This window comes from Phyllostomus hastatus, unplaced genomic scaffold (assembly GCF_019186645.2).
Source record: "Phyllostomus hastatus isolate PE091 unplaced genomic scaffold, TTU_PhHast_1.1 phas_contig_159, whole genome shotgun sequence".
In the NCBI taxonomy this organism is placed as follows: Eukaryota; Metazoa; Chordata; class Mammalia; order Chiroptera; family Phyllostomidae; genus Phyllostomus; species Phyllostomus hastatus.
Genome location: NW_025333640.1, coordinates 38,712,518 through 38,735,981, shown reverse-complemented (window position 1 = coordinate 38,735,981; position 23,464 = coordinate 38,712,518). Strand labels below are relative to the sequence as shown.

General features: G+C 51.2%; 1 protein-coding gene across 2 annotated transcripts in view; it reads left to right on the top strand.

Annotated features, from left to right (window-relative positions):
• The window catches only part of SPATA5 (spermatogenesis associated 5), a 113,754-nt gene that overhangs the window by 35,288 nt on the left and 55,002 nt on the right, over window positions 1-23,464 (top strand). For both annotated transcript variants that reach the window (XM_045831764.1, XM_045831762.1), the window contains exons 11-14: window positions 1,676-1,885; window positions 5,892-5,945; window positions 6,412-6,491; window positions 12,466-12,592. In XM_045831764.1, the coding sequence (XP_045687720.1) occupies window positions 1,676-1,885; window positions 5,892-5,945; window positions 6,412-6,491; window positions 12,466-12,592 (471 nt within the window). The remainder of the gene's footprint in view (window positions 1-1,675; window positions 1,886-5,891; window positions 5,946-6,411; window positions 6,492-12,465; window positions 12,593-23,464) is intronic.

Sequence of the window (23,464 nt, the reverse complement as noted above, 5' to 3'; positions counted from 1 at the left end):
TGTCCTGGGCTCCGAGACTGTCCTGTGCAGCTGCAAGCTCTTTAAGCCCATTTACATTCATTTCAAGTCATGTCTTAGCTACAGCCCTCATTTATTGGCGCTCTGGTGCTGAATTAAAGTTTAAAACTTGTTTGCCTTTAGTTTAAGAAATGTAGTGACCAGACAAAATGAAAAAGAACAGAAGAATGATGGTAATTACATATTGTTGGTGAACCACGAGTGTGATGGTTTGATCTTTTGTCACCACTCCTTCAGAATATAACTTTATTACTGTGTTTCAGACCTTTAAATAAAATAATACCGTGTGTTTATTAAATAGGTAGTGTGTGCCTGGCAAAGTATGGCTGATTTAATAGATGGTGTACTGTTTAATTCTTACAGTAATCCTGGGAATTGTATGTACGTAAAATTGAGAATGCATTATGATTGCATTGACAAAACACACAGAGACACGTGCACATGCAGGTAATTTTGAAAGGCTAGAAAGTTCTACACCAAAATATTAACAATGCTGACTTTTAGGTGTGGGGGAAAGATAATTCTTATATTGTCCTTTATGATTTTTTATAGGCTTTGCCTACTGTGTATCAGTTATCCTTATGACCGCACAGGCGGAAGTCGGTGCTGTTTCCATGCTCCGCAGCCTCGGCACGTCCCACACACATGCGACAGTTTCCGGGTCTCCGTCCTCACCGCCTCACACACTCAGGGGCTGCAGAAGTGTTTTATGTACTTTCAGTAGTTTTTGTAGTAGTTTGTGTGAAGACGTATGTTACGTCTTTAGACGAAGACTGTGTCTTTCAGGATACTGTTCTTATCCCCCTCTGGGTCACAGAATTTTGGGAGCATGAACTCACTCATCCTTGTACCTTCGTGGTCCCCAAGACAAGTCCGGCACGTGGAAGATACTCGGGAGCGAATTAATAATTAAGTGGATTCCTTAATTTCCAAACATGTTTCTTTTTTTCTTTTGAGGCAACTCTCGGTTACTCAGTTACCCCAGGAATCCTTTCCCTTGTACTCCGGTTATTTATGTGGGTGTGACCTGTAGTTGCTAAGTTCTTTAAAGCCTGTGTTCCTATTTCTTAGTCATCTGCTAGGTAGCTCTTCAGGCATGTTTATTAGGTAAATAGTATGTAAAGAGGTATCTTGTTTGGGGAGTAGTTCACAGTTGAGAGAAAGAAACAAAATTTTGAGGGTATTTCATCAATATGCCAAAGACAGAAAACATTGTGTGTTCCATGAGGACCTACGGAAATAGATTCACAGGGATTTGCTAAAAAAGAAATATAAGAAATTACCTATGTAGACGAGACCTTGGGTCGCTGATTCAAGCCGTTTCAGACAGGTGAAACCTAGCATTCTCAGCCGTCCAGGAGAGAAGACGGACTTAACAGTGTGCTCATCACGGAACGGCCATCTGTGTAGTAAGACTTGCAAGGAGAGGCATTTTGTTTGCCTCTAGCAGTTCTGTAACATGCAGATGACAGTTCACGAGCTCCTAATTAATCTTGATGTTGTTGGAATTTCTTTTTAGGATCTTCCTGATTTTTAAGTGATTCTGTCCCCTTTCTTGCATTTCTTTTTTTTCCTTTCTTTTTTTTTTTTTTTTTTTAAATTTTTTTAAGTTCTCTGTCCTGGCAAACTTACGTGTAGGAAACGTTCTGTTTTGCAGGTGTCCTGGTCAGATATCGGGGGGCTGGACACCGTCAAACTGAAGCTGAAGCAGGCTGTGGAGTGGCCCCTGAAGCACCCTGAGTCTTTCACCCGGATGGGCGTCCAGCCCCCTAAGGGGGTTCTTCTGTACGGGCCCCCCGGGTGCTCGAAGACGATGATCGCCAAGGCTTTGGCCAATGAGAGTGGACTGAACTTCCTGGCCATAAAGGTATGGTGTTAAGTCTTTAAATTGCTGCTCTCTTTTCCTGCCCCCCCCGCCCCCCCCAGCATCCACCCCGTGATTCCGTCCCTTCTGAAAACGTGAGATGGTGACTTAGGAGGAGCTGCTTTTCATTTGAGGTTGATGGTGATGTAATAATATAGGGGGGTGAGAGGTGAGTGAGTTAGTGTGAGCCGTGGGTGCATCAGGGTGGACAGTGGGTGAGAGGTGAGTGAGTTAGTGTGAGCCGTGGGCGCATCACTGCTCGTGAGCGACGCACCGGTTTCCCCGACCCAGCCTGTCTTCACAGTGCTCGCTTCCAGTTAGACTTGCAGATGTCTTCTCTCTTTTTTCCTTGTTTTGTTTTCAGAGAAAAAGCACCACTCCTTCTGCACAGGCTTCCGGCAGCCCTCCCCCACGTAGGAGAGGAGGGAGCCTGCGCCGCTTGCGTCCGTTCACGGCGTTTCCCCGTTCCCGCCGGGATGCCGAGTCTGCCTGCCTGCACACCGGGTGCTCGGCACGCGGTGGTCTTTCTGGCGTCACAGGCAGGCTGCTGGTCGGTCCCCCGAGGTTGTCGGTGGTCGTAGCGGTCTGGTGCTCTCCAGCAGTGGTGCTCACGCTGCGATCTGTTTGAGAACCAGTCTGTGGAGCGCAGTGTTGCTTCTCCAGATGTTCTGAGTGCGTGCCTTCGGTTAAGCCAAGTAGTTAGAAAGCAGAACAAATGCACTGAACGTATTGCCTGTGCAGAGAAGTGTCTTCCCCGGATCACTGTTTCAGTCATGCCCTAGACTTGTGTGAAGAGTGGCTATGAAACAGTGACAGCAATGCAGAGTTGGGATGGTAACAATTACAACACAAACAACACGGACACCAGTAGTTTCCTTTCTGATTATGATCAGGCCACACTTGCGTAATTAGTCACCCTAAACAGAATGAGTTCTGCATACACATTTCTTCCCCTACCTCCTCCCTCCTCCCTCTCCCTGCCCCACCCCCTCCCCAGCACAAACCCGCTCTCCCGGTTATCTAAAGCTTGTGTAGTGAGTGGGCCCTGATTCGTGTTTTCTTGTTCAGTTTCTGGCCTCTGCCCGCAGCCCCCCCCCGGGGGAAGGGGCCGTGTGTCATAAGTAAACGAGTGGCGCCGGCTTTGCTCCCGTGACTCTGGATTTTACGTTACAGACGGGCCGACCTCGCTCTGCTCTGCAGTGCGGACCGGGGCCGTGACCGTGCGGGGCGAAACCGCGCAAAAATAACCTTTAATAATCAGTGAGGAAAGGCCCCACTTTCCGTGACCTTAAAAAATCTGGCAGAACATCTGGAACTCCGGCTCTTGTTGGTGAGTGTGCAGAGCGTGTAAATGTCACGTGTAGAGCATGTAAATGCCACGAGGCGTTTGCCCGTGTGCCCGCTCTCTCGCTGGTCCTCCTGCTCCCGGACTGCCGTCTCCTTAGCGCAGCCCTTCACTCACAGTGCGACGGGGCGGTCCTGCGTTGCGTGAGGACGCTGCAGGCTGTTTACTCACGTTGATGTTAGTCAGCTTTTGTCCTCAGGCTTCTTTCGTGCTGTGGGCAGTGCGTCAGGGAGACGTTCTTGTGCAGGCCTTGTGCGCTGAAGTAGCAGCTCTTGTGCAGGCCTTGTGCGCTGAAGTAGCAGCTCTTGTGCAGGCCTTGTGCACTGAAGTAGCAGCTCTTGCCGTTGGTCATCGTAAACATGACCGGATGTTACGAAGTTGCTTTTTAAGTGTCATTTATTTTTTTCCTCAATGTTTTGATCATTTTTGTTAATGTTTTGAAGTCCAGGTTTTTCACTCGGGAGTCGTGTCATTGGTACTTGTGATGACCTTTTACAGTCCAGAGTGGGGTCAGCTGCCTGCTCTAAGCCCTCACTCAGCATCATCAGCACTCCCGGGGCCGTAAAGGAAACGGTGTGTAATGAAACCAATGCTACCGTAGGCTTATTGTTTTCTTTTTTCCGGTTTATTTTTTATTGAATTTATTGGGGTGACGTTGGTTAATAAAACTGTACGGGTTTCAGGTGTACAATTTGAAAACACACCGTCTGCATGTCGTAGTGTGTGTTCACCACCCCGGTCAGGGCTCCCCCCCCATCTCTGGCAGTCAGCACACGGGCATCTGGGTCTGTGACCTTCACCCTCCCGCCCAGCCCCCACCCGTCCCCGCCGGCGGCCGGCGGTCTGCTCTGCTCAGGCTGGTGGTCTCCTGTGCCGCTGACGCGTCGGTGCGCCCTGAAGCAGGTCCTCAAGGGCTTCCTGCAGTTCAGGTGCACGTGATGCCCTCTGTGTGGGCTGGTAGAGACCCTTCTGGCTCCTTCCTGGGTCTGGATGCCTTCCCCACGTGGGAGGCGCAGAACAAACCCACCGAGGACTCGCCTGCAGCGTGTTTCCCCGGGAGCGTTCTGGGCGGGGCGCGGTTCCTTTTCCTCGTGTTGGCGGCGCCCCTGCGCGCCTCTGCCCCCGCAGCACTGGTCTGCCGTGCGGTGGTCGTCTCCTGAAGCGGTCTCTACGGGGACTCGCCGTCACCTGTGCCGGTTTGTGGCGTTAGCTGGCGTTCTGCCAGCGTTTGCCGAGTGCCTCAGGCAGGGTTTTGGGTGGTGTACAGCGTGTAGCCGGTGCTCGGGCCGGGCCCAGGTGCGTCCCCTCGGTGCCTGGAGCCAGGGTGTGCGTGGGGTGGAAGGCGAACCTTGTTCAAGATAAGGTGTTTGCAGAAGGAGAAGCAGACACACACACACACACAACGCCTGTTGGGCTTGCAGCTGGGTGTGGGGACAGGGCGTCTCGAGGAGCCAGGGGCCGGGCAGGACGGTGGGTGCGGCGAGAGGAGGCTCCCACGCCCGAGGAGGGCGTCCGGGCTGCCGGACGGCCGCCCCGCCGGGGTCTGCGGGACGTGGCTGTGGGCCTCGGGCGGAGTGTTCTGTCTTTTCTAGTGTCCTGTGGCTCCTTGTGAGGGGAGGACTGTGCACCATGAGGAAGTGGGTGGGTGTGCAGTAAGAAAGAAAACCTGCCGTGTCTCCGTACCGTGTGTGGTATGTCAGGTATTTGAGAAAGAAGACGACGTTACACTTCAGAAGTGCTGAACGTCGGAAGTGTGCGCCCTCGAGCCAGCGGTAGGCAGCGGGTCCCCGGGAGACCCGGCGCCTTTGCGGGACCCGCAGTGTGCGGGGGTCCCGCCACTGACGATCGGGCGGAGTGTTGTTGCACAGAGTCCGCACCGTGCACCCCTGGTGCCCGGTAACGTGCCTGGACTCAGAGGGCAAGAGGGGTTGCCCGTCACCCAGGTGAAGTGCCGAGTGGCAGACAGCTAAGGAAGATGCAGACTTTTGAGGGTGACGAGGGTCATTGCCACAGCGTGACACTGCTGTGGCCCTGCGACCCTGTTGCACAGGAGCGGTCTCCTCTGGCCGGGGCACGGCTGAGAGGGGCACGCGGGCCCTGGAGAGGCGTGCGGTCAGCCTCCGGGTGGCCAGGCTGGGGAGAGCAGGCAGCACGAGGCTGAGGGGAGCCCCGCGGCATCCCGCCAGGGAGCCCCACGGACTCCGGGGTTCCCACCCCGTTCCCAGGAGTTCCGTGCGGTCCTGAGGACGGGAGCCCTGCGGTCTGCTGGCCCAGTGGGCTTGGACCCCGGCAAAGGGAGCCGCTCGGAGCGGGCAGCGGCTCGGCCTGGGAGCTCAGCGTTCCCTTCGCTGGCCTCCAGCGCGAACCCCTCCGTCCTCAGTGCCCGGCCGTGCTGCCGGGGCGTGAAGGGGCGACGGGCGGACAGGTGAAGGAGACATTCGCAGTCAGTCCCCGCCTTTTTTCCTCTGCACCGATGTCGTCTTCAGGACACGGAATAGCTTTGACTTCTGAGGCACGAATAACACCAGTGGAAATAAGCGTGCTGAAGGAACTAATTTAGTTAAAAGCAGATATTTGTTTATCCTCCCCCACCCCCACTTTTTCCTACTTAATGGATGTGTTTGCTCTTTCCTCGAACTGAACACTTGCTTTCTTCCCGTGCAGGGGCCTGAGCTAATGAACAAGTACGTCGGCGAGTCGGAGAGAGCCGTCAGAGAGGTAGGAAGACCGACCCCGCCTCGCCCGGGGCCCTGCCCGCCCGGGAGCCCTGCCCGCCGGGAGAGCGCCCTCCGGTCCTCCGGGCGGTGTCCGCTTTCCTTTGGGTCGCAGACTTCCGGTTCCACATCCCCATCCTGGTGGTGTGTTTTTTCTGTAGGCAAATATCATTTTATTATTTAAAAATGCAATTTGATTAATACTTTGTTTTTAAGCCTTATAACAAGCATACCACCCTTTAGTTTTACCAGAGATTTTTAAAACAAGTACCAGCGTTCTGTCCACGGGCCCGGGTGGGGGCCCACTGCTGTCTGGTCCGCTGCGGAGTGCATGCATCGGTGTGCATGCATCGGTGTGCATGCATCGAGCTGGTTGTGCGTCGCAGTCCGAACCGTTCCAAACGGAGGCCGGTGGCTGGCGGGGCTCCGTGGGGGTGGCCAATGGCCGGCTGACGTGGCTCCTCCCCTAGGTCTTCCGCCGAGCGAGGGCCGTGGCTCCTTCCGTGGTCTTCTTCGACGAGCTGGACGCCCTGGCGGTCGAGCGCGGCAGGTAAGCACCGCCGTGTGGGCTCGCTGCGGCGCGGCGGCCGCTGCAGGGCCGAGTCCACCCACTTCTGGTGCCGCTTTGTGGCTTCCTCCGTTGGGCCACAAAGAGAGCATGTTCCCACTCGTGCAGTTTTTCCTGTTGCCCCCGTTCAGTCACTTCACGTGCAGTTAAAAAACACCGACATCCGTTCGGGGCATTGAGTTAGTTTTTATAGTTTATTATCTTGGAGGGATCCTGAGTGCTATTTATCAGAATTTGGGTTTTTATAAATATATGATTAAAACAATAAACAAAGGTCAATTAAGTATAAAAATGACAGAATAGAGCCCAATTATAATAAAAGGTGTTATTACACAGATTTTAGTATTGTCTGGATTAAATCATATTTCCTAAAATATAATTAGGTATAATAGAATAGAAATTAATGTTAATAGTTTTATTTCTGAATCTCAGGCAATAAAGAGGATTCTTTATGATAGTTTAAGTGTATGGTCTTACTATCATACGTATCTCACAGAACGGCTTGTGAGCACGGTAGTTTTTTCTCTACAGACGCTTAGCGGTCCTTTCAGGAGCACGCACAGGTGTTCACGTGGGAGAGTGATGGTTCGTACGCCGTGTGCAGAGCTGCATTGACGCTGAAAGTCCCCCCGTGGCGGTGGCCGTGGCGGGGGGCACCGCGTGAGCCGCAGGCGTATGTACGGCTGGAAGCATGGCCGCTCTCCCCCTCCCCGGGATCCGAGCTGCTGTTTGTCCACAGTCGCAGCTCCTGTGAACACCACCGCTGGCCCTTTTACTTGATGAGTTAGCATGCCCGGGGCCCTGTCAGTGCTTGCGAGAGGAGATGGCACAGCCGCAGGTGGCGCGGGTTCACCTGGACTGCAGGAGAAGAGACGGAAGCCAGAGCGGTTAGCTGGAGCCGTGCGACCTGCCACACTCGCGTGACGTTGGGGGCGTGTGTTTGTGGAGCCTGCAGAGGAGCAGGGAGGGCTACAGTGTTAAATGTGAGCCGGGTGGGGGGTGGAGCAGGTAGCAGATTCTCCTGAAGTGCTTTTGACATAAAATGATAGGAGAAACCAGACAAGGCACTTGGTGGAGATCGCCTGCTTTTGCAGGCAGTTAGGCCCAGAGGGAATCCGCCAGGTGCTGATGATTTGCGTCCGTTAGGTCTCATTTCCTCTGATAGTGTCTGTCTCATTCTGTGCTGTGGGCGTCCCTCCTTCAGCGGCTCAGTCCGGTCAAGCACAAGTGAATTCTGTGCGGTCGCCTTTGTACAGGAGGTTTTGGCTCAGAGTCATGGGACGTTTCAGAAAACAAGGATGGGGCCGGTGAGCCAGTGCAGTGCTGTGGTCCGAAGCAGAGCGTTGTGGCCTGTTCTGGCCACAAGACTCGCATAGAGGGATGCTGTTTTCAGGGTTTTTTCCTCCGCATTTCGTGATGAGCCAACATTGCCTAGAAAATGATGGTTTTATCTAAATAGGGTGCTATTACCTGAAAACTAAAGCAAATAAACCTCCCGCGTGTATGTTGCGTGTGTTTGTTCTTCAGCTGATTAAATTAAACAATTTCTAGGAACCGTAAAAACAGCTGGTGATGGTCCAAAAGTATAAAATTTTAAAGATACTGAACCAATTTTATGCACTGTTAAAAGAAATGGAAAACATAGAAAAATAAAAAATTCCATAAACTAGGAGACATTTCTGCATAACATTGGGCTGTAGAATAGTCATTACTTTCATTTGTTCAAACAATAACATTTAGATAAAATCCATATGGCTAGCCCAGACATGACAGTGTGTAAGAAGACTGTTTCTTTTTATAACGGTTGTAATTTCCAAACTTAAGATGCCTCATAAAGTGAGCAGAGAATTATGATATATATATATATACTAGTCTTTATTATCCTGTGCATACTAAACCAGTTAATTTTGGCTATTTCAAGTGACTCATTAGCCGTGAAAATGGAGGCTGTGGGCAGTGCGTCTCGAGGGGAGCGGAGACACGCTGTTTGCTTGTTAGCTTGAGACGTCGTCGTGCTTTCAGACCTATTTTCTCACACGCACTGAAGTGCCTAATGACAGCCACCGTTTTCTCCTCCTTCCTGCCCATTTACATTTCTGTGAGACTTGAAAATAAATAAGACTCACATTTACTTCTCTTTCTCTGTGTGCCCATTGAAATCACAGTGCTCTGAATAAGATTTTTTGGTCTTACTTCATATTGGGATTTGGAGGAAACGTAAGATTCCTTTTGCTGAGTGCTTCAGTGATCTCTGTGACATTCGGGGAAGTTGGAAATGCGGTTAAAGCAGCACAGCCCTTTGGGAAACAGGTAATACGGGAGGAAGTAAGATGCCAAGGTAGGGAAGGGGTTTGAGTTATATGGGGCTGATAACATTCGATAACATTCATCTAGTGCTTACTAGGCCCTAGAAACTTTTAAGGGCTTTACAGGTAAGGAAAAAACTCACAAAAAGACCCCTGCATGAATGCACAATAAGACATTATACAATTGACGATTGTCTTTGGTATTTTGCCTGCACTGCCCGCGCCCTGCCCCTCCCCGCCAGCTACCTTAACTTTCTGCCTTCCTGAAGGTTGGGGGCCAGCGATCACTGCAGGCGAGAAGGGTACAGGCGCAGCAGCGTTCTGAGAAGGGCCCTGAGGTGTGCAGTGAAGGCCAGGAAACGGGGCGGCCTTTTTGTGGTGTGTTTGGAGCGCGGGCTGAGTCGTGAACTCATGGCACTAAGCACTGGAGAAGTTTCTGGAGGCATCGCTTCTCTGAAGGACACTTTCAAGGAGGGCTCTAAATTGTTTTTACGGTGGTTTTTAAAATTTCATAAAATCATAAAATTTTATAGCTGGAAAGATTCTTACAAGTCACCCAGTGCGAGATTTTATTCTTCAGGAGGAACAGAAGCCCCTAGAATTAGGCGGAGAGGCACATGAACTCCTTTGAGGTCTCAGCGAGACGAACTCGTGGTGCTGGTGTGGTGCCCTTCAAACAGCCTCCTACACTGTCAGGGTTTGGGTGTGTTTGTCTGGGTGAGAGTTATCCAGTTACATAAAGAACAATTTACACATTACGGACTCGAACAGAAACCACTTTCTCGCCACTATTGTTTTGTTTTGTGTCTGTGTTTCACGTTTCTGGATACAGTGCCTGTTTCCCGGCAGGCACGGTTTTCACGTTGGTGCACACCTAGAACTAAACAAACATGGAAGAAAGCAGCGAGAGAAACGGGGAGTGTCTGGCGGACTTTCCAGCCCAACAGCCTCAGGGCATGCGCGGCAGGGCTCCGCGAGCGCCTTGCTCTGCCTTCTGGCTGCGCTGAGCCCTGCGGCCGTGCAGACGGAAGGTCCGACTTTGCCTCCACGCTGGGCCCGCTGCAGCCTTTGACTGGGAACTGAGAATCTGTTCTTTGTTGACGGAGGACAGGGAGTTTCTCTTCTCATTTCTGTCCCGTCTTTAACACGGAAGTTTGCTTGCATTTTACGTGAGTACCGAGAGAATTGTGCTAGGTAAGGCTTGTGCTGGCGTGGACTTTCTTTGGCTGGCCTCCTTGCCGTCTTTCTCAGGCCTCTTCAGAGCCCGACTGATGACCGCGAGGGTGTGGGAGATGGATTGTAAGACACACATTCAGACGCCTACCGTTTGGAGCTCTTGGTGACATTTTAATATGTACGCTGGAAAAACGCTGAAAATTTTAAATTGGGTAAATGAGATGTTGGTCTATAATTTAGAAATCTGATGATAGCGCATTTTATTTTATTGGAGGAGTTGAATAGGAAATAAATGATCGTTTTTGTGAAATACTGAGTATTGGAAAATAAGAAAACCAGTGAACAAATCACCACCGTGGCAGTGAGACTTGTGCAGCGGGCCAGAGAGCACGGGTGTCCGACTCTGAGGGCCATGTGGCCTCCCCCGGGACTGTCCGTCCCCAGCACTGCGACACAGAAGAGGCCCCGGCGAGCAGGTGACCAGATACAAACAGCTGGCTGGACTCGGTCTGTGGCTGTGGCTTACTGACTTGTTCTGAGATAGAGTCCCTTCGGTCTGTGGTGTCCTGTGAAGAAGCGGCTTGACTTCTTAGGAGAAACGAAGAAGTGCTGTTTTGGGGAAGTGTAGCTTCAATATTTTCTACAGCTGAGTGTTTTCTCCCCATTGTCGTGTGGACTGTCTCTAGCAGATAATAAAGTTTTATAAAATCATTTCATTATGTTAGTGATTACACATTTGTTTTCAAACTTTTTCTGGGAGTTGATTTCCTAGGATGTCAGTCTTACGGTTTTTGTTTCCTGCTGCAGCTTTGAAATGCTGCCAAGAATATTTCTCAGCCCATAAAGCATTCTCACTGTGCGGCTCTCCGGCCAGCACTCAGTGGTCTGCGGAGAGGAAGGGCGGGGCAGCGTGGGGTGATGGGGACCCAGAGAGCCCCCTCGCCTCGTCTCCCACGTTGTTTACAGCCACACTCCCTCCCACAGCAGACAGCAAGTCAGACCAGCACGAGTCCACCTCTTTCGGTTTACAAGTGCTCCGTCGGGGCTGTCAGTAGTAAGTTATTGGATATGCATATGTATGCGTATTTTTGTTAAAAATAATGAGTTGAATTACTTAGGTGCTGCATAAAATGCCATCACCGAGTCACAGAATTCTGCAGCTAGAAGGATGTGTGCGTGGGTGTGATCCGATCTAACTTCCTCCCTCATGCTCGTCAGTAAGGAACCATCAAGTCCTCCAAGGAGCAGTAATGTCTCCGGCCTCTTACCTCAGCCTTCTAGCCCTGTGTCTGCCAGGCAAGCACCAGACCTTTCCTTCTCAGATAAGGGATGAAGGCACAGAGAGGCTCGAGGCTGGGCTCTCTCAGCTGGTTCTCAGAGTCTGACTTCACCATTTTTTAGTGTCATTGCTTAAAAAAGTCAACACTGGGACTAAACTGGGCAATGTTGTGGCCTGCGTTTGTGTGCATAGAAACATCGTCATCTTTCTGCGAAGAAGCATTTGTAAGCTTTGAGTTACCGTTTGTCTGCCAGAGAGCTCCAGAAAGAATTAATGAAGTGCTCAGCAATGCTTTTTCAAAACACTTCGAGGTCATGGGCCTTTGGGATGGAACCAGGTTTGGATGAGGTCAGGCGTGACGGGCTCCGTGTCCCTCCAAGGAGAGACACGCCAGACGGCTTGGTTTCTGTTTCTCCGGCTGCCACGTGAGGACACGGCGGGAGGGCGGCCGCCTGTCAGCCCCGAAGAGAGCCCTTGCCAGGGCCCAGCCATGCGGGAACCCTCACCTCGACCTTTCGGCCCCCCAAACTGTGAGAGAGTGAATTTCCGTGGTTCCGGCTCCCGGTCTGGGGTGTTTCGTCCCGGCCGCCTGAGCGCACCAGGGCGCCGCCCTTCCACAGTGCTGTGCTGGTGTCCTGTGCGCTCTCACCCACTCGGTTCTCTCCACCCCCCGCCCACTCCCGGGCGTCCGCCCCACCCCCACCTCCCCGGGTGCCATCTCTGTGGCAAAGGGCTCGGGAGACACGCTTCTGCCGCAGACTTTGTTTATGTCCACGTCTCCGGGTGCCCCACGGGCACTTCCCCTCCAGCGTGTCGGCAGTTCAAGTTCTTTCCCCCGTGACTCCATGGAGACTTCGGTTTATCGGCCCTACTGGCTGTGTCTCCTTCAGGTTTCTCGCATCTGTCTGCTTCTTTTTAAATAGCCGTACCTTTCTTCCCCGCTCTGTTGTGTTTGACGTGCACATAGCGTGTCATCGTTGGGGAGAAAATGAACCTGGCTGATGATGAGGAGAAGAAATGGTTTGAACATAGTGTTGGGATATGATAATTCAACAAGCGATGGATTCTGAAGCATGCCTTTCATATTTTGAAACAGACATGATTTTCCTTGTTATAGAATGTACAGTATTTTCCAAAGAATGGCGTATTTGGGGACAGGTAAACACACTCTTTAAACTGTGTTTTCAAACGGCAGCTCTTCGGGTGCGGGGAACGTGGCCGACCGCGTGCTGGCGCAGCTCCTCACGGAGATGGACGGCATCGAGCAGCTGAAGGACGTGACCGTTCTGGCCGCCACCAACCGCCCGGACCGGATAGACAAGGTACGGGGGTGCCGCAGGGGCTTTGGGAAGCCCAGGACGGGGTCACTTGGTTACCTTTTTTTAAATATCAGATTATTTTGTAATTAGTTTTCTATTTAGAGGATGCTGAAAGGTTTTAAACTAAAGGAAATGAAGAGGAAAGAAAAAAGCTTTTATGATAGGTTGGTTTTTTTGTTTGTTTTGTTTATGGTTTTGGCGTTAATGAAACTCTTTTGCAGCCCCTTGAATTTCCCCTCCCCCACGGTCACACCAAATTTAAACAGTATATTTCTCTAGAGTATTGAAGTTCTGTGATTTTTTTTTTTTTGAAGATTTTATTTATTTATTTTTAGAGAGGGGGGAAGGGAGGGAGAGAAACATCAGTGTGTGGTTGCCTCTCACACGCCCCCTACTGGGGACCTGGCCCACAGCCCAGGCAGGTGCCCTGGCCAAACCAGTGACCCTTCGGTTCTTGGGCTGGCGCACAGCCCACTGAGCCACACCAGCCAGGGCTGATTGTGTGCGTGTGTGTGTGTGTGTTTTTATGGTTTCTTCTGACTTTTTTTAATAGAAGTTTTCAACATTCCCATTCACATTAAGATAAATTTCTGTACTAGACTCAAGTTATTATTAACAGCTTTGCAGAAGTCCTGGCCCAGCAGTTGATTTCAGAGCAAATAGAATAAAAATGACAACGAATTTCCCTTCTCTAAGAATTTACTTCGGCTGCAGCGTTCAATAAGCCTTGTAGGCGCAAAAGCAACCCTTTTAAGTTTTAGCTGCCTCCCCCAGTCCCGGGCATAGCTTAATAAAAGAACCAACTAAATTTTAAGTGTCCAATTTATACTGAATGCATAGCTTTTTAAACAAAGATTTAAATTGGGAGCAATAATTTTCTCCCAGAGCTTGAGCCAGTTTCTCCTTTCTGTTAACATCACGCGACCTCACGAGCCCCCCCCCACCCTGCGCGCACACACACAGACTTCCAGTTTTCAGAGCGGGAGTTGGAGAATGATCCTTTTGAGAATATCAAAGGGACTTTTATGCGCAAAGCGAGCCTTGCTCTCGTGCACCTCGGCATTTCGCTCTGTGGCAAAGACCCTCGGTCGCTCTTTTTCCGACGCAGCGTTCTCCGGGGAGCGAGGTGAGCCCTGAGCGTCTGTGGGGCCGGGGCCGGGGCCCGGGCTCCTGTGACGCCTGTGGAACAGGCGGGGCTGCGTCTGCCCGAGGGTCACGGAAGGCGGGGAAGGAGCCCGCAAAGATGACCTGGTCCCGCCTTCTGGTTTCGCAAGTAAAGGGGCTAAACCCCCAAAGTCATGTTTTTCCTGCTAAGACTACGTTGATTTTTATGACATTTGTCCCCGGGTGACTCCGTGGCTAATGAGATCTGAAACTCCTCGGGTTTCCTGTGCTGCATGTGTTTCTCTCTCTTCCCTTCTCTCTTCCCTTCTCTCTAAAATAAGGAAAAAATAAACATAAAGGAGGTGGGGGATGGTTTCAAGGTCATGAAAAGAGATGCTGTGTTTTCAAGTACAACTTTGAATGCATTTCAGGGAAGCATGGCCTAAATGTTCTATAATCTATGCTGTACTTGTTTAAAATCGCTACTTTATATTTATTTTATTTTTTTAAAGGCTTTATTTTCAGGGAAAGGGGAAGGGAGAAAGGAAGACGGGGAGAGAGACATCAATGTGAGAGAGATACATTGGTCTCTCACAATGTTGGTGCCGCTTGCACGCCCCCAGCTGGCCACCTGGCCCACAACCCAGGCACGTGCCCTGACCAGGAGCCGAACAGGTGAACTTGATTGGTTCACAGGCCGACACTCATTCCACTGAGCCACGCCAGCCGGGGCCAAAATACCTAAGTAACCAGTTGTTTTTTAGAATATTTGAATGTTTTCTCTTTCAGGTAGAATTTCATATTCACATGGAATATGCCTTTTTAAACTGTACTTTTTTAACTTAGATGATATATGGTGTATTGAAAGTCTGTTTCCTTTCTAGATTTTTCCCCCAGAACTATTGTGTATTGTGTAATAGTACTATAAAAAAAGATTGAGCACATGTGTGATTAGAACATGGTGTCCAAAATGTGCCCTGAATGTGCTGGTAGAAACAAAACAGTCTTAAGAGGCAAATTTTTAAAACCAAAAAACAATTTCCTGTTATGAAATGAACAGACACGGTTTTCACCACCTGTCTTGTCTGGAGGAAACCGGAGTAGGAAGAGAACAGGCGGCAGAAGAATTAGAGCGAGCTCCGTGGGCTGATGCTGAAAGGCAGACGGAGGTTTTGCTTTTAGCCTAAAGCTGGAAAGGGGGAGGGGGAGGGACCAGTCTGGGGTCGGAGGGATTAAACGCTGAGTTGGACCTTGGCCGCGTCTCATCCAGGTGTCCGGCCTCGTGAACGAGCCAGCGGACGTCCCCGCCCTGTTGCCCGCTCACCTGTGACCTCTGTGTCACGGCGACCTCGTGTCGGTGTGTCAGAGCCGGGAGAACATATTCTCGGACCGTCGGGGGAGGGGCGACGTCCGCGTCGTCGAGCACCCCCGAGTTGCGCACAGTTAGTGTCTGTCTCGCGCAGCACTGCGGCTCCGTGTGGTGCGGGGGAACGACAGCTGGTTTCAGCTCCAGCGCGTGAGGACCGTGGGGAGTCAGCAGAGGCGGTGGGACGGGGCTCAGGAACCCCGTCACTCTGCCCCCTGTGACGCCTCGTGTTTCCGGTCAGCCCCGCCAGCTGCGCTGTGGCGCACTGGGCCTGGGAGGGTGGTCGTCTGGGTCTCCGGGGGCATCTCGGAGCCGCCACAGACCTCTTCCCCTCCCCCTGCTCCGGGGAGAGGTTGGGGGGGGGGAGTGGCAGCCTCGCGCGTCCGTGTTGCTGAGAGCGGCGGGAAGCGAAGGGCAGATGAAGAGCGATGCTGAGGCTGCCACGTGGGGCAGACCCAGTGGCTTTAGGTTGGCGGCGGGCGGGGCTTCCCCCGGCAGCATGGGGGGGCTTCAGAACAGCCCACGGCTGCGTTCTCGCTGACGCCCCAATAAGGGGTGAGCGCACAAACTTCGGGGGTCATCCGTCCTCCTCCAGCTGTGGCTTGTGTGGCCCTCGGGAAGACACTGTGCGGTCCGTGCCCTCCCGTGCGCGTGTGTCGAGCGTGAAGGGAACATGGTCATGTCTACTCTTCCAGATGTTAGACGGCCGCAAAGCAGTTTAATTTAATGGATATTTTTGAATTTAGGCCCTTTGATTGCTTTTAATAATGATGGCTAGCACTTAATAGGCTCTCAATGATTATTATTGAGAGTATTATCCCTAACCTGTAGATACCTAGTTTCCACGTACTAGTACACTTGTAGATTTTTAATCGTTGTTCTCTAAGCTCTCCGTGGGAGGGACTGAGGGAAGAGCCGAGGAGATTTCGGGAGTTCCGTGGGGGTCTCGAATGGCGCGGGCTCGGGGTTAGTTGCCAGCCCGGTGTGCTGGTGCCGTGGGAGCGGTGACCTGGCGCGGACCCCCGTCCGTGTTTCTGGGAGAAGGAACGTGCTCGATGAGTTAACCATGACACAGTTTTTCATCTCTTGAGTACTGCAGATTAGAAGTTGGTGTTATGGAGACCTTTGTTACATGGGGAAATTTAATTAACATATTTAGAATGTCAGCAAACGAGAAGCTAAATAAATGTGGCTTCCAATTTTCAAACGAACTGTGTTCCAGAAACACCTTCAGAAAGAAGGTTACAAATAGGTTTGTGGACAGCTTTTCTCTTGACCCTTCCTGTTGGAAGTGGCGGCTGCTGTTGTCAGCCAAGTCAGAGCTGGAGACCAGGCTGCCTGACCTAACTAGCGGGTGCAACAAGTCCACGTAAATTACAGTGTGTGTCCTGTGAGTGTCCAAGGGGAGGACACGCACTGATCTTCCGCAGTGTTTATCGTCGTGGCGCGGGGAGTCCTTGGGGGCTAGAAGTGAGCTGCAGCTGGTCAGACCTGGGAGGCCGCCCCAGGGTCATCTCCCACTTCTAGCATTCCTGTCATTTTACAGCAGCCTGGGGGGGTCTCAGCTTTGGGGGTGGGGTTGGAGCGAGGAGAGAAGCAGGCCAGAGGTCCTCCCTTCTTCCGATGATGGCAAGGTGAGGACCGTTTGTCCCAGGGGGCCAGCGCACTGTGGCTGGGGGCCAGCCCCAGCCCACCACTTCATGTGTGTACCCTGTGATCTAGGAGTGGGTTTGCACACTGATACGGTTGGGAAAATGGTCAGAGAAGAGTGCTGTTTTGTGACATGGGACAACGATGGGACATTCACACCTCGGTGTCCGCACCTACAGCCCCATTGGAACCCGGCCACACTGGTCCCTGGGGCCTGACAGGCGGGCCTGGCCTCTGGAGCCTCAGGCCCCTGCCCTCGGGTGTCTGTGGGAAAGGTCCACCGACCGTCGATCTGTCTACCCTTGAAAGCTTTTCATCAAAGTTCAGTCAAGTCTCCAGTGAGTGTTGTTCATACATGAGCTACATAGCTTTTCTACATACTGTTTAAGTATATTTATTGCATGAGTTTTCTGAGGATAAATTATATGAGTCAGCAGTATAATGCTCAGCCAGGAATACACCCACACTGGTAGGAAGACTGCATTCGCTTGTTGTTCTTTCAAGTATGTTTCATCTCTTCTTAAACATTCTTTTAACATTTAATGTTTGAAAATATGAAATAATTATCTTTCCAACTGAATGACGTACCAACATCTATATATAAATCTAGAAATGCAGTTTTTATGACAGTATATGAACAATATGATTTCATGGCACCTGAATCTTAAAAAGTTCAATGGTTTTTGGGGTTTTTTGTAATTGTATGTTCAATGCCCTTTTTAGTACTTGTCATCATTGGGATTTTCAGGCTTCAGTATTTGAATTTTGAGAAGTTAAAAATCTGTGGTGTAAATATACTTGTTTGGTAAATAGTGTTTGGCGGTGCAGCGTGCAGAGGGTGGACTTAGTCTGCCACTAGAGAAAGAACAGGGACGAAACATTAGACACTGCCCTTGATAGCCGAGACCTGGAGCTGCGTGTTCAAGACTGGGGAGAACTCGGAGGGCCAGACGGTTGAGTTACTTTTCCGATGCCCTGACCCCGTTAGTCAGCTCCTCCCCAGCATTTCTCCACCCTTCACTTGCTTGCTTACCCGCACTGATGGGGAACCCACCACCTCGCGAAACAGAGCGCTTCCTCGCTCTCTCGGACTCTCAGGCAGTCCTTTATTCTGCTGAAGCCGCAGCCGTTCGTCCCCCTGAAGCTCCTCCTACCCAGCAGCCCGATTTTACTCCAAGGTGCTGTACAGACCAGTGTTCAGTCCCTTTTTATGTGGTCCTTCCTTGCTTTTGAAAACTGTGCTACGTGTCTTGTCTTGACATCCCCTGTCACCAACCAGTCAGTATCCTCTTCTTCAGGCCCCATGTCTTGTTTGACTTCCTCTTATCCCACCTGCAGCATGCTCACTCTTCTTTGTCTCCCTAAGCTGGTGTCCGTCTCCCCGCGCTCTCTGAGGTGGTGAACGCACCACCACGGGCTGCGGTCTTGTCCAGCGCTTAGCGGCACTTCCTGCCTTCGGCCTGAACGCCGCGCTGCTGCTCGTGCACCCAGGGCTGGGGCCGCGCGTCCGCCCGCTGCGTCACACCGCGGCCTGCTGTGGACTGCTCTGGAACTCCAGGTCGTCAGGAACCAGTCTGGAAAATCAAGATCTTCCCTCAGTTTTCTGCCAAGTACAAGCTTCCCTGCCTGGGCCCTTGTGCTGTTAATTTCACTGAGGTCTTGGACGTTGAGTGACGTTCGATTGCATCCTGAGGTCTTCCTTCAAGTTCAGCACCTCCTCGCCTGTCCTGCTTTTCATACGTTTCCCAGAGATCTCCTTTCCTTCGGTTCAGGTGGCTTCCCCAGAGCACCCGTGGCGGCAGCTGCAAGGGTTTCGGGGCCCGGGAGTAGGAGAAGTCTCATAGATTCCCTTCACTAGGTTCGACAGAGCTTTCTATCTAATTTGTCAGGCGCGTCGTCCTGTTCCTGCCTTTCCGTGTGTGTCTCTTCTGTGTGTTGACACCAGAGCCATCGCATGTCTTAAAAACCATGGGGAATTTGTGTAGCTTTCTGACTTTTGAAAAACAGTTTAATGTATACAGCCAGGTCCCCCAATTTAGGTGAGCTTCGTGATACATTTAATTAGAACACAGATAGGAGATGTGTTTGAGGAGTTACCGTTAAGCTCGTTTATTGAGGGAGAACAGTTGAAAGTGGAATTACGGAGTTTACCTTAAGAATACATATTTGGGTAAAGATGTCTTCTCTGATGGAAGTAGACATGACACTAAATTCAATGAAATTTGGGTAAGCTTCTCAACTCGAAGGCTTCATATACTGTTAAAATGAAGAGTTCAACATTAATCTGGTTTAAACCTTGTAGGTATTTAAAACATTTTATTTTCTTTTAGCTTTAATGCAGGACTGAAAGATGTAATTAATATCTTCCTCATTTGCCTTCATGTTTTTATTTGTAGCTACAGCTTCCTGAACTTGTGATGTTAGAAGTATTGTGTTGTATGAAGAGTTGTGTGATTTTCACCCTCGAACTTTGTGTTTATTGTGTTTGGGGCAAAGCCGCTCCCGAACCTTCGTGTTCAGCTGAGGTTTTGGAGTGCGCGTCACGTGGGAGAGGGCCTTTTGCATCATCATACAGGTGGCCGGCCTGGGAAGACGAGTCTGCAGGGTAGTGAGACTGGCACCCGGAACAGGTGACAAAGAGGGCAGGGACTGTAGCGCGACGTGCCAGGTGTGACAGAAAGAGAGACCTGGGACGGACAGCGAGCAAGAGGCAGTGGGGAAATGAGACAGACAGGCGCGGGTCGCGGGTCCGTTCTGGCGCTGGCCTCGCACTGCGGATCCTTGGAGGTTACTCAGCCTGCCTGGGCCTCTGTTTCTGTGCCTGTCAGAAACTCGCTGGCGGTGCCTGATGCATCACCCAGTTCTACAGTCCTCTTTTTTGGTGACCCGGAGACGGAGAGAGACTGTAAATGCTGTATATAAAAAAGGATGGTGTTTACTAAACATTTCTGATGGCGTTGTTTGGTTTTTTAAACTTCTTCAGGTACCACCTTTTCAAACTTGGTTAACGAAAAGTTCCTTTCTTCAAGCAGGTTATAATCGAGCAACTATTATGCAGGTGCACAAAAACTACTTTTAAACCATTAGACTGTCAGGAAAGGGGGGTTGTAAACCAGCCTCGGGCTGCCGTGGTGCGCCACAGCCCTCGGGTGCCAGTGGGAGAACACTGGAGTCCTCACTGAGGGTTTGTTTATCGCTCTGGGAAGAAGGGGTGCCGGCTGCGCTGCATGCTCCTCCTTTCACAGACGTGCCAGCAGCCTGGAGTAGTTGGGTCTATGCGCTGTTCTTGAAAACCTCACTGAATGTGAAAATAACTTTGAGTCAGAACAGAAACGTCTGGCTATATGGTCATTTACAGTTAAATCTGAGAAAGCTTCCTGTCTTCCATTGGTAACCCCTGGGTGCCTGTGCTCGGGGACCAGTGTTTGGTGCAGCCGAGGACGAAATCAGGTCATGAAGGCACACGTGGAAGGGCCGATTTGGTCATCTCGGAAGTGCAGATAGAGAGTTTTAACAGTGATGTGCCTGTTCTGTGCCTAGCATTTTATTCGGAGCGCGCGTGTGTGTGTGTGCATGGTGTGTGTGTGTGTAAGGGGTGTGTTTAAAGTATTGCAGTCATAAAGCGTGAACCGCCCCCAGACCTCGTGGCGGCTCCTGCCCGCGGCTGCCCCGGAGCAGGTCGGGTCTCCCCAGCCTCGGCCGTCTCGGTCCTCGGCCCACTCCGCGCTCGGTGGTGCAGTTGCGCTCTGCCGACACAAGGTGGAGACGCGCGCCTGAAATGTTGCCCGGGTGGCGGCTGCTTCCGAGGCTGCCCTCCTCCTACCCAGGGTGCGGCTTCAGGGAGCCTGGGGGCCGGCTGTGCTTTTCCAAGTGACGGGGGTGTGCGTGCGTCCTGCTGTAGAATGTATTTAACAAATACTGACGTAAACCTAAGTGTGGCTCTGTCCGCCTGGGCCGGCGGGAGGTGGGAGCCTGGGAGAAGGGCAGCGGGTGGAGAGGCAGGGACCGCGCAGGGCGTGCGCTGGGCCACCTGCGCAGGGGAGCGCCCCGCCGCCGGCCAGCTGTCACGTGAGCGTGCCGTCTGCGCTCACACGGGCGCAGGCGAACTCCTCAGCTGATTACAATCGGACAAGGAAGCATTAGCAAGTAGACGATAAATGTTCGTTTATACTTCCAGGGAAATGGAACAGAAGACTTAAGGCAATTAGATAGATACAGAGTGAACTCAGCAGAGATGGGGAAACCATGTTCTTTGCCTTTTTGTGTAAGTAAAGTTTTATTGGAACACAGTCACACCCATTGCTGCTCAGACTGTTGGGCTGTTACGATGAAACTGTTCACTGTCTGACCCCTTTAAGAAAAAGTTTGCGGTCCCCGGAACTACATTTTTGGCCCACTGTTCAGATAAACTGTTTAGTGGCTTGGATTGAGTCATTCGGCAAATATCTGTTGCATACCTGTTGTGTGCCAGGCAGTGTCATAGGTGACAGGCAAAACCAAACATTTCCAACAAAAATGTTTGACACTCTTTATAACCAGGGTAACACAGGTTGCAAAAACACTAACGGGAGTTACAAGAGCTCGGACACACTCCTGGGACAGCTCTCGGTGTGCACAGGCTGCTGATAGCACAGGAGAAGAACAGCAAAACCCAATACAGTGCTTCGGGCTGGGACTGAACTGTGTCATCTCTGCGCGCTTACCCAGACGGTCTCCCCGCGGATTAAACCTTCCCCTGCATTAGCCATAGCTGTAGTGTGCTGCGGCCTCATACTCTGTTTTAGGAGTATCTGGCTGTAAACGGGTTTCAGTAGCTTGCAAAATCCTCACCAGTTCATCCTCCCTCACTTTGGGGAGAGTGGTTATGCTGATGCATCCTGCGGGAGTGTCAGTAATTAAGTCCCTCATCACCTGGACTTCGTTTTCAGTTTCCATGCACATCTCCTCACAACCACCGATCTTGGGCCTGATTTGGAAGGTTTGTGTTTTTTCATCTCGGTCAAAGTTGAATAGAAAAAACATGGGCAATATACAGCAGTGAGTACAATTGGAGCGTTTTTTTAGGACATTTCTATTTTTTAAAAAGTTATTAGAATTTTGGCTCTGAATGAAAGTTTAGGATATGATTATAGAAACAAACAGCAAGAAAATCCTCGAAAGACTGTGTAAACCAGGCAGAAACCATGAGGGCCAACTTCCACATCAGGCAGCGAGTGTCCGAGCTATGCAGGACGCTGACGATTCTTTCCCTAAAGATTTCTTATATCTTATGGTGGGGGTGTCGTAACCTTCTGCAGCGGTGGTTCTCACCTTGATGGTCCCTCCACCGCGCAGCACACGCGGTGATACCCGGAGACCTCGCTGGCCGTGGTGATGCTGGCCTCCCCCACCGGTGCGTGGTGTGCCCAGAAGACTCGGGCCCGAGGAGGGGTCATTAGTTCTGGCTTCCCCACCAGTGCGTGATATGTCCGGAAGACTCAGTCCGAGGAGGGGTCATCGGTGCTGGCCTCCCCCGCCGGTGCATGGTGGCCCGGAAGACTCGGGCCCGGAAGCGCGGTTGTGCTCGGCCTCGGCACAACCCCAGTAAGCGCTCCCCAGTAAGCACGGTGCCCTCCCACGGAGCCTCTGAGCACCGATGCTCCTTTTGTTATTTTGTGAGTGTGGGTTTTGAGAGGAAACCTCATCGTTCAACATTCATTTTTAAAAGCTGATAAGACACTGATACAAGACAATGCACTTGCGCCAGAAGCACTGCAGATGATTTGCTCTACAAGCAGATGAATTCGTTGAAATCTAACTTCAGGTAGTACGGTTCTTTTAACAGAAATTCCTTTGCAAAGAAAATGTAGCGTAACATTCAGAATTTATCATGGTTTTGTTGGGTGATTCCAAAACAAGCTACTGTTTCACATGACTTTTCCGTGAGGTCTTCCCGTGACCGCGTTTACCTGGGGCGTGCCGCTGTGGTCTGCTCTGGAGCTGCACACGCAGTCCAGATGTCTTCGAGTAGAACGTGCTTGGGAGGGCTGTACCTGTATGTACGGGAAGCAGTGTCAGCAGTGAGTCTGCTTTGAACTTCGTTATGAATAGCACACAGATTTTTCTAGACAGACAGAGAAAAACGAGAGGCCCTGGCTGAATGAAGCGATCCCTGGGGACGAGACATCTCCACTAGAACCTGGACTCCTGGGTAGAACGGTGATATCAGACATTTTCCAAGTTTTTTGTGAATATTATCTATCATTCTTTTTAAAGAAATGAGCTTAGAAACTGGTTTTTAGAGATAATTGAGACCATTCGCTGTGAACTTCCTTGTGTATCCCCATCTTGAACCAAACACAGCCCTGCCTTGCTGTGCACATCCCCCCCCCTCCTCTGGGACAGACACGGTCCCCCAAAGTGAGCCCACTTCACTTCGTTCCTGCAGCTCATCTCCATCCTGAAACTTTTCTGCTCTCTAGTGACTCCTGACTGGACTATTTCATCAAACGTGGGAACTCGGGAAGGTCGCCAGTGACTGATTGTCAGACGAACCCTAGTGGCTTCTTAGGGTTCTTGTTTGTGTGGTGGTCCCAGATTTGGCCCTGCTGACGACCGTGTCTTCTCGGAACTCTGCACCCCTGTACTTCCAGTGACGGCCCAGCTTCCCCGTCCGCTAACTCTCCGTGCACTGCCCCCTTTTTATGTCGGTTAAATTTGACGGTCAGTGCGGCGTAAGAACTGCACCAAAACCTGAGTCCGGTGAGGCACCCAGC